Here is a 13,861-nt window from a genome sequence, read left to right on the forward strand (position 1 = left end):
AGTGAAAGTAAAGTAAGTCTCAAGCAAAGAACACTCAAGAGACTGGTAGTCTCCCAGCAGAGTACCACAAAGGAAACAGTGCTGCTTCTAAGTTTACTGCTGTTTGCTGTTTGTCAGGAGAACTGGGTTCCACCTTCTGTAGTCTTTACCATAGATGTTTATCTCCTCCTCTATATTGGGCCAGTGAGTTTTTGACCCCTGCTGGTCCTCTGGGAACTGTCATGGTGAGCATCCTATTTAAGAGTGCTTCTTCTACAAGTCAATCCTATATTCATGTGAGTTCTGGGTCAGTGGCCAAGCAAACTTCATCTTGGTGCACCTGAACTATTAAAGAACTTTTCCTTTTGAGATACATGAAGAAACTTATGGCCATAAATCCACACACTACAATGACCCCAGTTAGACTCTGTCAGGAGTCAGCCCAATGCATTGGTCTTTCCTTCTTGACATGTTTCTCAATTGCCCCTTTTGTTTCTCACTGTTCTTTCTCAGGGTTAGTATAAATATTATTTTTCTATAAGTCGCTCAATCACTCATTATCTGTAAAAGCAGTTTAAAGAAATCCTGTGACCCTGCTATATTATTGGTTTGCATTCCACTGCTCATTACTACCTACTAAAAACATGCATAGATTTTGAAAATTCAAGCCTTTCAAAAATGTGCCAAATGAAAAGCAATATAATCATATTTTCCCCATCCTCTCTTTAAAAGATATTCTTTCTTAACTTCTTAGGATTTCTCAATTTAAAATAGGCTTATGGACTGGTGTCATAGCTTAGTGGTAGAGTGCTTACTTTGCATGCATAAGGCACTGAGTTCAATCATCAGCATGACATAAATAAATAAAATAAAGAAGTTAAAGTATCATGTCCATCTACAACTTAAAGTTAAAAAAAATAATCTTTTAAAATGTAAATAAGCTTATGCCAATATCTACATATACTTGCTATTTCATAGGGTGCTTATATTCACCGAAGGGAATGATGTTATTCTATAACTTTCTCTTTTTATAGAGTAAACACCTTGACTGTGTTCCTATAACAGCACTTATAAACGAAGTTCCATGGTCTGAGCACTCTGAACCTGAGTGTTCTTACCATAGAATATACAATGGAGACCACAAGAGAAAGTTCTCTTTCAGGGAAGGTTAAAGCTGCTGGCAGTGTGAGAAGATGAGATGAATGTGGATATTCAATGTTGCAGTTGAGCAGGTGGCCAAATGTTTGGGAGATAGTAACTCAGAATACCTTTAGATAGTGATCAGTCATTTTTTTTTCCAAATGAGACCTAAAGAAGAACTTAATCTAGGATATGTTCCTTACCATCATAGTGAATCTCAGTACCATAGATGATACAGAAGAATTCCCACCTCCACCACTCATTCTAAATTTCTCTCTTATCCTTAGCAGCATTTCATTTGGTTTGGGTTACTTGTCTTTTGGGGTTTGAAGGGTTATGGAAAATAATAGTCCTACAAAACAGCACCCCAGAAAAAAATGAAGAGAGGGTGCAGCTCAGGAGGAGGGAGGTAAAGTTAGCCAAGCATTAATTTCTCCCAGTAAATCCTTTCCCAAAAACAATGGGCCCTGAAGGAAGGGGGCAGATGCCAGGTTCTGAACAGTGACCTTCCACTATTGCAAATTAGTCCTAAATGGAAGCACAGTAAATATCAAAACTCTGGGAAACAATGAATCCCAGAGAAAGAAAACAATGGACCAGATTTAATTACTCATCCCTCCAGATCTGGTCTCCTATCTCTCCAGGTAAAAATGAGTTTCAACCTTTTTACAATTGCCTCCCTGAGTTAAAGTTTTAAACTGTACAACTAGTCCTTGACTGTCTCATTGGCATGCCCATGGTTTCCAATGACTAAACCATCCTCTGTTAGGACAAAAAGACTGGGAAGGACACAAAATCATGAGTCATCTCAGCTTTTTATTCAGTGGGGTTTAGGGAAGAAATGGTGCCTGTGAAACTCAATTTCCTGGTGAAAAAATGAGTCCACTGAACAAAGAAAGGGACTGGATTTATATAGGTTATTTGGGGGGTCATCAAGTGTGCATATCAGTTTCCTTGGACATTCAGGAATTTGAGTTTTTTTGGTCAAGATTGTGAGCAGTGTCTGAAAAGGTTTTACTTTGGAGGAGATGAATGCCTCCTGGAGACTGTTTCTTTTACGGGTGATAAGACACCTCCTCTCTGCCTGCAACCAGCGTCTGGAAAACATTGGTCATGGGAAACGAAAGTTGTCAATGCATAACCTTCAGTTCTACTCCCTTTTTATCAGGTCTCATTATCTTGGGAATTTCTCTTTCTCCATATCTATTACCCTCATTGTACCCTATAAAACTAAAATCCTCTCTATAACCAATGACCATTTCCACATCGAGAAAATGAGCCCCTACAGTACCCAAGTCCACAAATGAATAAAGGGCTTCTCTGAATGTTCAGATCTGCATCCATCATTTTGTGCTTACAGGGTTACTGAAAACTATCTCAAAAGTTCAATCCATTAGTTGTTATGTTCTTCTTGGGCTGCAGTTGCAATCTAGGCTTATTTACCTTCAACACTGCCAATGAGCCAGAGTATGATTCATCACTGTTCTTTATAGATTAACATCAATATATTGTGGTGATTTTTTCTGTAAATCAAACAAGTATCCTTTTTTCCTTCTGTCGATTGGTCACAGAGTATTCTCTATGAGGCCATCTGTGTAAGCCAGAGAGAGACACAGATTCAACAGAGTGAATATGAGACTCAGAACCACTTATTCATCCATGAATTACTATTGCATTATGATTTGCTTAGATACATAGAGTTCTTAACAGTCATACTGATTAACCCTCAAAGATAAGATTTGTTGAATCCTACTACATCCAGTTCCTAATGGGTACTTCAAGTTGCAACCTCTCCTGGTATTTCTTGTCAGTGCCTGTATATTTTTGTACTTGCTATGTACAAAGATACTGCTCTTATCCCCACTTTTTATGAAGATTGAGGAATATGCATTCACATTGTGCCAAAAGTTCTGTGACCATATAAAAGGTAGAAACAAAGATTAAGGATCTGTGATTGAGACACAACATCAACCACCTCATGACAACTGATCATAGCAGGGATCAGACAAAGATTATTGCCTCTTCATTTTTCACTTCTGTGATAGTGTCACTGGTGTCAGCAATATCTTCCAGGATGAAAAATCACTTCAAAGTGACTATCTTTTATGGAGATTAAGGGATGCCTTAGGAATAAGAATTGAGTTCACTTTTAAATAAATTCAAAGAGGGAAAACAAACCTGTGTTACAGTGAAACTAAACTAAGCCCAGAACTCATTCACCAGATTGGAGAATGTGTTTGGGTCAAATCTTTGTTACCTCCATCACAGTTTCTTACTCCAAACAGAGAGAAAAATGATAATATTTTGGGTCCCCTGATAGCATTGTCAGTTCTGAACCCATAACTTACAGTCTCTCATAAATCTTAGTATTTCCTTTTCCCTATCATAAAAGTGACAGTGACTGTACAGGTCTTGTAAGGAAAGGATCAAAAGAATATTTACATGTTTTCAGTGAAGTAGACCTTACTCAAGTTGACTCAGCCTACCATTCAATTATTGGACTCTAGGTCTGAAAATCCATTTAATTCATAAACCGTTGTGTCTAACCATTGTATCTAATCATTGTTGCCCCTAAAAATAGTATGATTTACTTACTATTACCATAGAATCTGACAGGAAAAGGCACTTGATTGCATTTCAGTCTTTCTGTCATTGCTATGATCATACCCACCTTACCTCTAGCAGGTTCAAACCTTCTGCACCTGCTCTCCTGGAATGCCATCAGTCCCGTTCATAGTACAGAGCAAAGTTATACATAAGTATCATCATTTTTATTCCCACCAAGCTTCTCAAAAAGTTTGAGATTCTTTAATCAGTGCATTTCATTTTATAAGGGAGAGTCCAGAGGACCCTTCAGGAAAACAGTCAGTTTGTGGGGTTTTTGGTCTTAGCTGTTCGCATTCTCACAACTCTGCTCTTATAATCTGTTTCTCAGCACTATGTCAGAGAACCCAAGAATATTCATTTCATTTAGTGGGATTACTAGACTAAGCAAAATTATAGTCCCAAAGATGTCCCTGGTCTAATTCCTGGAAGCTATGAATATATTAGTTCACATGACAGTGGAAAATAAAGTTACAGATGAAATTTGTTTCCTACTTCATTAACCCAAAAGTGAGATTTTCCCACAGTGTCTGGTAGGGTCAATCTAACAGGGAGAGTCACATAAGTGAAAGAAGAACTTCATGAGTCAATTTCAGCCTGCACATAGACCTACAAATATTCCTAACCTCCTACATAAACTTTATCTGTTTTTCACTGATATATTATGAGTTATTATCTTCATGGCTTTCAGAGGCTAGCTGAAATACTAATTGCTTTTGTGCTAATTGTTTACAAAAAGAAAAGGAATGTGTTGTTGCCTTGTTTACTATTGTTGTAGCATGATTTCTGCCTGATGTATGCCTTGTCCAGTCACCCACAACTGCCACCATGGACCCTGGACTGCCCCCATGCTAAATAGCCCTAGCTCTCCATACCCTTTTTCACTGGATGGAGAAAAAGGACTTTGTGTCACTTTACCCAACTTTGCCCTTTCTCAGCAGGAAGCAGCTTGAAGATGTCATCACCCATTTTTCCATAGAGCTGGAATGTAGAAATCGAGAGTGGGGAAATGTAAAATTGGTCCACCTTATGCTTTGAATATAACCCTTGCTTCTCTTTCACAGCTACGTATTTTTAAAAATACAAGTTTCTTTCTCATCCTCTCTCCCTACCCCTCCTTCATCTCTGGAGGAACACGATTATCTTTCTTCCCCATCCTAGACAGAGTTATCTGTCCTTGAGCACATACCCACCAAAGGAATGAAGTAATTCAGACTTGGGAATGGCACCACAAGATCTCAGAAATGACTGTCTCTCATAGTAACAAGTGAATTAATTACAACTGCAACTGAAAACATGAGAGATAGCCTTCAAATCACCTTTTTTTTTTTTCCACTCCCTCTGATAGGCAGAGTCACAGCCTCTGGAACAGGAAGACATCAGTCCCCTGTGTTTCTCATTTGCTAACAAAGCAGTAAACTTCTTTTCCCTTTTTTTCCAAAGAAGAAAAGAGAAAGTGAAAGAAAGAGAAAGGAAAGAAGAGAGAGGGAAGCTTGAGAATGGGAGGAGAGTCAAACAGATGCAACATGTTTACTCTGGAGATGAAGTTAGGAGGCCACAAGCTGCAGCCTAGCACTCCCATACCTCAAAGCAAGGAATGTTGTCACCACTTAAAACTGGAAAATCCAAGGAAATGGCTTAGTTCCTAGTACTTCTGGAAGGACATAACCCTCCTGAGACTTTGACTTTAGTCCAGTGAGTTCTGTGTAAGACTTCCAGCCCACAGAACAATAACATAAGAAATCCACTGCCTTCGTCTCCATATGACATTCTTCCTATGCCCAAATTTGCATTTTTGTAACAACTCCAGCCATATTATATTAGAATTCACCATAACTATTTCATTTTTAATCTGTTTACCTATGTAAATACCCTCTCTCTAAATGTGGTCACATTCTGAAGTACTGGGGATCAGTGTTTGAACACATCACTTTTTCTTGGTCAATAACCAATCTCAAGTCATGAGTGAGTACCTCAATATAAAAAAATTATTTGGTCAATCTGTGTTAACACTTTCAAGATACATTCCCATGCTGAAGCTCTCTTCTGGTTCAAATCAGGACATATTGGCTAATTCCTACAATGTTCGTGAACGTGTCACTTTCTCCTAGAGCAAGGTTGTACTTTCCTGTTTGACTTTCCTGAGACTTTTCCTGGTACTGTTTGGAAGCAAAAAGGGGCATAAGAGGAAGTTTGGAAAAAGAGTAAATACTGTGTGACACATTCTTCCATAAGGCAATAACATTTTCTAAGCAAGGGAAGACTATTTTTTCTCCTTTGAGGGAGAAGAGCCTACTACTATTCTTTCATCCAGAGGATAGAAGATACATTATCAGGTCACAGTTCTTACCCTTCCCTGCATTCATGCTTTTACTTTAACCCTCAGATTCTCATTATTCCCTATCAGAACACTAATTTCAATCAAAATATCGATTGAAGTTGCACATTCAATCTTCTTTGCATCTTTATTATAAATACTGAACTTGTTTGTAGTACAATATGTTTGTAGAGGGACAAACATGACAATTAACATGGGATCTCTGTGTGGAATACAATTCCAAAAGACATTAGATGGGGTATATCTGGGAAGTCACTTAAATTCCATATTCATCGTTTTCATATTTTCCTTGTCTTAAGTAAAGAAGTTTTCAGGTATAACTCTTAATGGGAATCTCCTATGGTACAAATCCTACAACAGCACAGCCAAATTGTGACTGATGCTGCACAATGATAAACTAGAGAGACCGATTTCACATTGAAATTGACACAATCTAAAAAACAGGTTGTGGACCTGTTACTACAGTCCATTGAAGAATCTATAGCTTTTCCATCTCAGACACAGAAATGATGATCATTTTCTCAAGATAAAGAAGGAAATCCTGGGCACTGAGGTGGAACAGATTATATTTCATGCATTATGATTTTGTCAAAAGGAACCCACTCTTATATATAGTGATAATGCACCACTAAAAACATTTAAAAAGAAAGTCACTAAATACAGAAGAAAAAAGAAAAGAAGAAATTCTGACATTTCTGTAACAAATTGGTAAAAATTGTATAACCTTAATATGATTTAGGAATTTATAAATGGAAATGGACATCTCTGGTAGATAAAAGTACTTGTGTTTAATGTTTTATGTGGATAGATACACACATGAAATAAACTGAAATTCAAAGATTTTTAGAGTTTATGTTATTAGAGAATGAGGTGTTAATAGATAATGATAAAAGGTGATATCTCTCTCTGATACAGTAACATAATTGTCATCCATATATTTCCTTCTTGCCTGGTAAAGTTACACTTTTGTGTCATACTGATAACTCACCAAATATTTAATAAATGTAATATAACTATTTCTGTTTCAAAGCCTAAAGTTATTCTCAAGGGTTATCACATTTTTGTCTCATATTGTAATATTTTCCTTCTTTAAGTTTTCTTGATACTGGGGATTAAACCCAGGAACTCAATCACTGACCTATATCGCCATCCCTTTTTAATATATTATTAAGCAACAGGGTGTTGCCAACTGCTTAGAGCCTCACTACCTTGCTGAGGCTGCTTTGAACATGGGATCCTCCTGCCTCAGCCTCCTGAGCCACTGGGATTATAGCTGTGGGGCACCATGACTAATACTAATCTTATAATATTTCCAAATTTGCTACCATCAGTTCATTGCACTCTTCATTTCTAGCCCTTGTACATATTTCTACTATAATTGGAATGTTATGTGCTACAATTTGCAATTGCCATTTATTATAAACAAAGTGTTATAATCATGATGATGCAAAAGAAATCTTAATACTCTCCCAAATTTAGAAGGAAGAAAATTATGTGCAAAAGTAAATTTTACAAAAAGAATCATTACATGAATACAACCCCAACAAAAGAACAGAGCACTCCTAAGATGAAGGACCCTTTCAGAAGAATGAATTTTCTCTCCACTTTCCATCACTGTCTTAGAAGGATCTAGGTAAACACACATAAGATTTCAGAATGTGTCCTAAAATTGGAAGGGAGTCTACCCAAAATATATATACTGTCCCTTATGATAGGAAACCTCAACAATTATTTGAATTTGATAATTTTCACTGAGTCAGGAAGAACAAGTAGGTTGATTAGGCCTGATGACACCAAAGCATCTAATGAAAGAAACGCTCATTGGGAGGGAAAAAACATGCCAAATTCTGGATCTAAGCTTTGGTTACACAGAAGGGTAACATTATCAGACAACTCCACATTAAGGAAGGCAATGAACACACAGACCAAAACCATGAGTGATACAAGCTGGTTTAGAAGAACAGAGACTGAGCAATCAGCAACATCAGAGACAATAGGTCAAGTGTCTGTACCTCAAGATGCCCCTCCCTCTACATGAAACATTAGTATCTGTGTGTACACTCTCTGCTTTACAGAAAGAACTAAACTACAGGAGCTAAGATTTTAGTATATTAAGCAAACAATAAAAAGATAATATTCTCTGTGTACTTCTTCCAGGTCAATACAAAATACAGTGATATTCATCTGTTGTCATCGGAGATCAATTTCTTGCTCCACAACTTCCTCATGGCATTTTTCACTTCTGCATTCCTCAGTGTGTAAATCAGAGGGTTGAGCAAAGGTGTTCCGATGGTATAAAACACAGCAATCATCTTATCCATGGGGAAGGTGGTTGCAGGTCTTGTGTATATAAATATGCAAGGGCCAAAGAACAAGATGACCACAATGATGTGAGAGATGCAGGTGGAGAGGGCCTTTCTCCTCCCTTCCATGCTGTGGTTTCTCAGAGAATGCAAGATGATGATGTAGGAGAACATCAGCATGACAAAACTCACTGTACAAATGGCCCCGCTGTTGGACACCAGGAGTAGGTTGGTCACATATGTGTCTGTACAGGCGAGCTTCAACAAGGGTTCCAAGTCACAGAAGTAGTGATCGATTTCATTGGGACCACAGAAAGGCAAACGCAAGGCAAGAAAAATCTGAACTAAAGAATGCACACAGGACCCCACCCAGGCCACAGCCACCAACACACTACAGACCCGGTGGCTCATGATGGTCATGTAGTGCAGGGGCTTGCAGATGGCCACATAGCGATCAATGGCCATGAGGATGAGAATGAAGATCTCAAGGCAGCCAAAGAAATGAAATGTAAAGACTTGGATTATGCACTCACTGAAAGAAATAGTGGTCTTCTTTGAAAGGGAATCCACAAGTGTTCTAGGAGCTATGGAAGTAGAGAAGCAGGTATCAGATAAGGATAAATGGAAAAGGAAGAAGTACATTGGACTGCCGAGTGCCCGACTGGTCTTGATGGTGGTGATAATCAGCAAGTTACCCACCAACATCCCCAAATAGAAAAGCAAAAATATGACAAATACTATTTTCTTCCTAAATGGATCCTGGGTCAACCCAAGTAGTATGAACTCAGTCACATTGTTCAGTTGCATGATTTCATGAATGAAGAAAAGGGATGAAAGTGAAAGGGTTTATCTGCAAATATAAAGGAATTAATTAATGATGTTCTAAGTGATATTATGAAATATATAAAACAAAATATGTATTTCACATCAGGGACACTTTTCTTCTTCCCTCTCTCACTTCCTCCCTTCCTCCCTTCCTTCCTTCCTTTCTTCCTTCCTTCCTTCCTTCCTTTCTTTCTTGTTTTCCTTCCCTACCCTTCCCTTTTTTCCTTCCCTTCCTTTCTTTTCCCTCCCTCCCTCCCTCCTTTTCTCTCTTTCTTTCTTTCTTTCTTTTTATTCTTTCTTTCTTTCTTCTTCCTTTTGTTTTTCCACTAAGCTGCATCCCAAAACTTCTTTTACATTTTGAGACAGGGTCTCATTAACTTGTTGAGGGTCTAACTAAGTTGCTGAGCCTGGCCTCAAACTTGTGATCTTCCCGTCCAAACCTCCAGAGTCTCTGGGATGCAGGCACGCACTACCATGGCCAGTTGTCTATGGTTTCCTAATAAGTCACTTCAACACAAGTTCCTCAATTTTAATAATTACTTCATTGATTATGAGTCTCAAATATTCTTTTGCATGTGATATCTTTCCATAATCATCTTCAAATACAAATGCTGTTTAGCTTTGACATGATTCTGATCAATATTTTGCCAATTCAATTAATGTAAAATTAAGAGGTAGGGATCAATTTAATATTGACTTCATTTTTTTCATTGTCAGTCAACATTAGAACCCATGTTTTATGTATGTATCACTCAATACTTATTAGTATATCTGATTACCTTTGAGTTTCATGATAGAAATATGAAGTCACACATCACTGTCACCTATAAGTATTTAATTTGTTACATATTTTATATATCATTATGCATACTTATAAAAACATTATTGATGAATGGATAATATTTTCTACTCTTTGCACTTTCTCTCCCAGGTACTCCAACTGAAAAAGATAAAAGTAAACACAATCTCTAAATAATCTCTCTCTTTATTGTGCCTTAAAATATTTGCTACTTGATATATAGTAATTAACATATATGAAAATTATTTGATAGTTGGTAATATCTTAAATATACCCCATTTTTAATTTTCTTCTATTTTATCAGAAACACTGCTTTAAGCATTTGAGTCTTGATTACATTTAAATGAGAGGGTAGTGGACCACATGACTACTCCAATGCTCATATTGTCCCAATTCAAGTTTTTAGCATATGAAGTTTTGAACTGGAATGGTTTGGAAGAACATCACCAGGCAGCTGATGTAGGATCAGATCATGTTTGTAATAATGCCCAGTAGAGATTTTATTATCCACTCTGAACCTTCCATGTTCTTGGAATAGAGCAGAAATCCAGAAAAGGGAAGGATATGTTGTTTTAGAGAAGAGGAATGGTAGATACTACCTGACAACTTCAGTTTGTTCTCTCCTGCAAAAATCAATGATTATTCAATTTTGAAACGGCACTTCTTTCAATGAAAATTTATTTTAATGTGAGCAATAATATTGTCATAGGTTTCACTTTCAAAACCTTTTCTCTGGAACCTTCTTGGGAAGATGATCTTAGAAGACTCATATAAGGAAGAACAAACATAAACAGAAGTGCAAGTTATTCAAATGCAATCTAGAAGACACACTCGGTCCATTATGTTCCTCCCTATTCTCTTCCATCCTGTCTGTATGTTGTGTGCAGAGTTGTGAGTTGGCCAGAGCATGGGATATGATAGAGAAAGTAGACACAAAATTATCCTTGCAGGTATTCTTCTTGTGTCTTGATAAATTTTCTCCTTCTCAATAGACTTGAAATGTCAAAAATCAAGTCAAAGTATCCACTTTTGACTCTATGCTCCTTGGAAAGGACCTTAAACAGTAAAAGTTCTAGTTGATCATTACTCTTGTGCTGTGATAATCATCACAAGAAGCTAATTCTTTCCTGTATTCATTTGGAAGAGGATTCCATCATGAAATGGTTGCACTCGAAAATGTGGTAGGCTTGGGGGAATAAAAACGTTAAGAGACTTTTGAACCTCCAGTGGTCCATCATTTTAGCCACTCCTTTGAGGTAGGTTTTGGTTTATTTGTTATCAATCCCATTAGACTATAAATTGCTAGAACAAGCTTATTTACCTTATACCATTAGTTATGGATTTTTAAGATTAATTAAGAATCATAAATACACATGATTTAATTAATTTGATAAAAGTTGTAGATCTTTATCATATATGTAATCAATAGTGTAATGAATAATCAATAGCCATCTTTCTTTTCTGAACTCTATTTCTAACTATTTCCACCATGTTGAATTTTCAAGATTCAACTGTAGAAAATCTTCCTTCAATGGTGGCCATGTGATAAAGAAAAAATTTTCTGCTCTTTAAGGCTTTTATTCATATCTCCTTTTTGTCACACATGATTATGTATATGCATCTGCTTCCTGGAATGAGTATACTATAAATCTATGAGTTCTCACCATTTTATCTCCACTGTATCAAAGTCAATATCTTGCAAGCCAATGTCTTGCATAAGTCGGTGCTCATTAAATGTTTCCAAATTGAATATTCTTACCTTTTAAAATGTAATATGTCTGATTATTTTAGTACTCTACTGATAAAACAACATCTTCACATCATTAATTTACTGCAACTTTCTAAGCACTATGTGTGGTAGAGAAAAGTATTATTCTAATTGTTTTTAAAGGTCTGAGAGCCAAAGAACATGGTGAATTCTCCATACAACCTAAAGTAGAAGTTGTGATCTGCACAGTACTACATTCTATAAATGGTGTTCAAATTCTGACACTCACAAAATAATCGTACATTCTAAGAATTTGTTGTTATGTTTTATGGACCTATATCCCTTAAGGGATGCAAGGAGAGATGTGACACTTTTCATATTCTCCTGCTACTGAGGCCCAGTTCTCTCCCTATTCCCAGAGGAGTGTGGTAACACCTTTCATCAGATGCTCAAAACAAACACAAAATGGGTCACAAAGGTCTGGAGACAAAATAGCACCCGTGATATAACATATCTTCTAGTAACTTCTGTACTTACCTTAGTTCACCAAATAAGATTGGCCAAGTTTAGTGTGGCTACAATAGTCAACAGACAGTGTGCTGGTGTTGGAGATAATTAATGGACAGCAGGTGAAACAAAGCAATAAAGAAAAGATGGATAAGGGTGGAAACCCTACTTTATCCTTCCAAAGGCAAAATGAGTGAGTGACATAATCCACTCTCCTCAAGCTCCTCCATGTGTAACTCAGTCCCATGATTTCTGCTATCTGATCAAGAGATGACCAGCTGAGAAGCAGAGGTCATCAAAAACTAAATGCCAAAAAAAAAAAAAAAACTAAATGCCATCACCTATACTTTGTATATCTGGTTGCCTTAACTGTCATGAAATTAATGTTTAATTATTCATCTTCCAAATCTGGCATGAGTCTTATCAGAGAGAGAACAGGAGCACTGTGAAGGAAGGAGGGTAGATAAAGAGACAAGTTAAACAAACTGGGCAGGGACAAACACTGAGGAAAAGGGAAGAATTTTACCCAAAGTATTTTCAGGATCACTCATAGTACATCTATGGCATATTTTCTCTCACTTTCAACTTATACTGATATTTAAATAAAGTATCATGCTATCATATGTTGCATTGTATAGTATACTAAAGTCATATTGCTATATTCCTTCCAGGTAGGGTATATGGTATTTAATCTCATTTTCATGTTTGCTCTGAACATTCTCTGAGTTGATATTTAGCGTCTCAAACTAAATCTTAGATGTAAACCTATTACAAATTATGTTCTCATGGTGTCATTTAAGAAACACGCAGAGTAATATCTCTATGCTGTGAGATACAGCACTGTATTCAACTTTATCAAGTGGAGATTAAGATGTTTGCTTCTCCCAGAAAACATGGTAAGGTCGCTCCTCTCTGTTGACCTTCTCTTTAATTGTTCATTGGGCATAACATTTTCCAAGATTCTGGTGCCCACAGCACTGACTGAGGAGTTATCTTGCCCACCTGCCTTACATGAAAAAGCCTTTGAGCTTTTCTGTGCTCTGCCATCTCAGGAAGCAGGAAGTCATGATGAACTTTAGCACATGGAATACATCCTTCTCTTTCCACACAACATGATGACTTTTATCTACCTGATGCCTACAAAGTATTTATTGGGTTCAAAGGATGGATTTTATTCTAATGCTTTTATTTCATTAAGTTCATTTCCTTCATTAATAGTGAACCTTTAAAAGTTAGAGTTATTCTTTCTCTTTTCTATATTCCTCATGTGGGAATGATAGAGCTACAAGACTATGGAAAGGCATTAAATTATATTAAATCAATCTGCGGTAATGACTCTCTCAACTCAAAAAATCAGAAATAATGTGTTACTTACCATTTAGGGGATTTCTACATTAGCAGCATCTGCCATCCCCTTTTGACAGTAGCCTTTCCACAGAATACTAAAAGAGGAAAAGAAGTTCTTTCTTCACTCCAGAGGAAATTATTAACACATAATAATGTAATACATTACCATCTTAAAAAGTATTATTCCTTAAAGTTTCTAAAGTTTCCCATAATTGTTAATGAAAAGCATCTTGAATGCTATCATAAATTAACTTTTGTTTTGTCTATTTAGCCTATAAGAAAAACAATCCTCCTCATGCTCAGTAACCAGA

The 13,861-nt window shown here is 36.8% G+C and overlaps 1 protein-coding gene across 1 annotated transcript; it reads right to left on the reverse strand.

Moving 5' to 3' along the window:
- Positions 1-8,241: 8,241 nt before the first annotated feature.
- On the reverse strand, positions 8,242-9,171 carry LOC124960009 (olfactory receptor 4C16-like). The gene has a single exon (XM_047518529.1). The coding sequence runs from the start codon at positions 9,169-9,171 to the stop codon at positions 8,242-8,244; it is 930 nt and encodes a 309-aa protein (XP_047374485.1).
- Between the last annotated feature and the right edge of the window lie 4,690 nt (positions 9,172-13,861).

This window comes from Sciurus carolinensis, chromosome 11 (assembly GCF_902686445.1).
Source record: "Sciurus carolinensis chromosome 11, mSciCar1.2, whole genome shotgun sequence".
Taxonomy (NCBI): Eukaryota; Metazoa; Chordata; class Mammalia; order Rodentia; family Sciuridae; genus Sciurus; species Sciurus carolinensis.

Bases quoted from the DNA above. Each gene is read 5' to 3' on its own strand.
- LOC124960009 (XM_047518529.1), bottom strand. From the start codon at position 9,171: ATGCAACTGAACAATGTGACTGAGTTCATACTACTTGGGTTGACCCAG.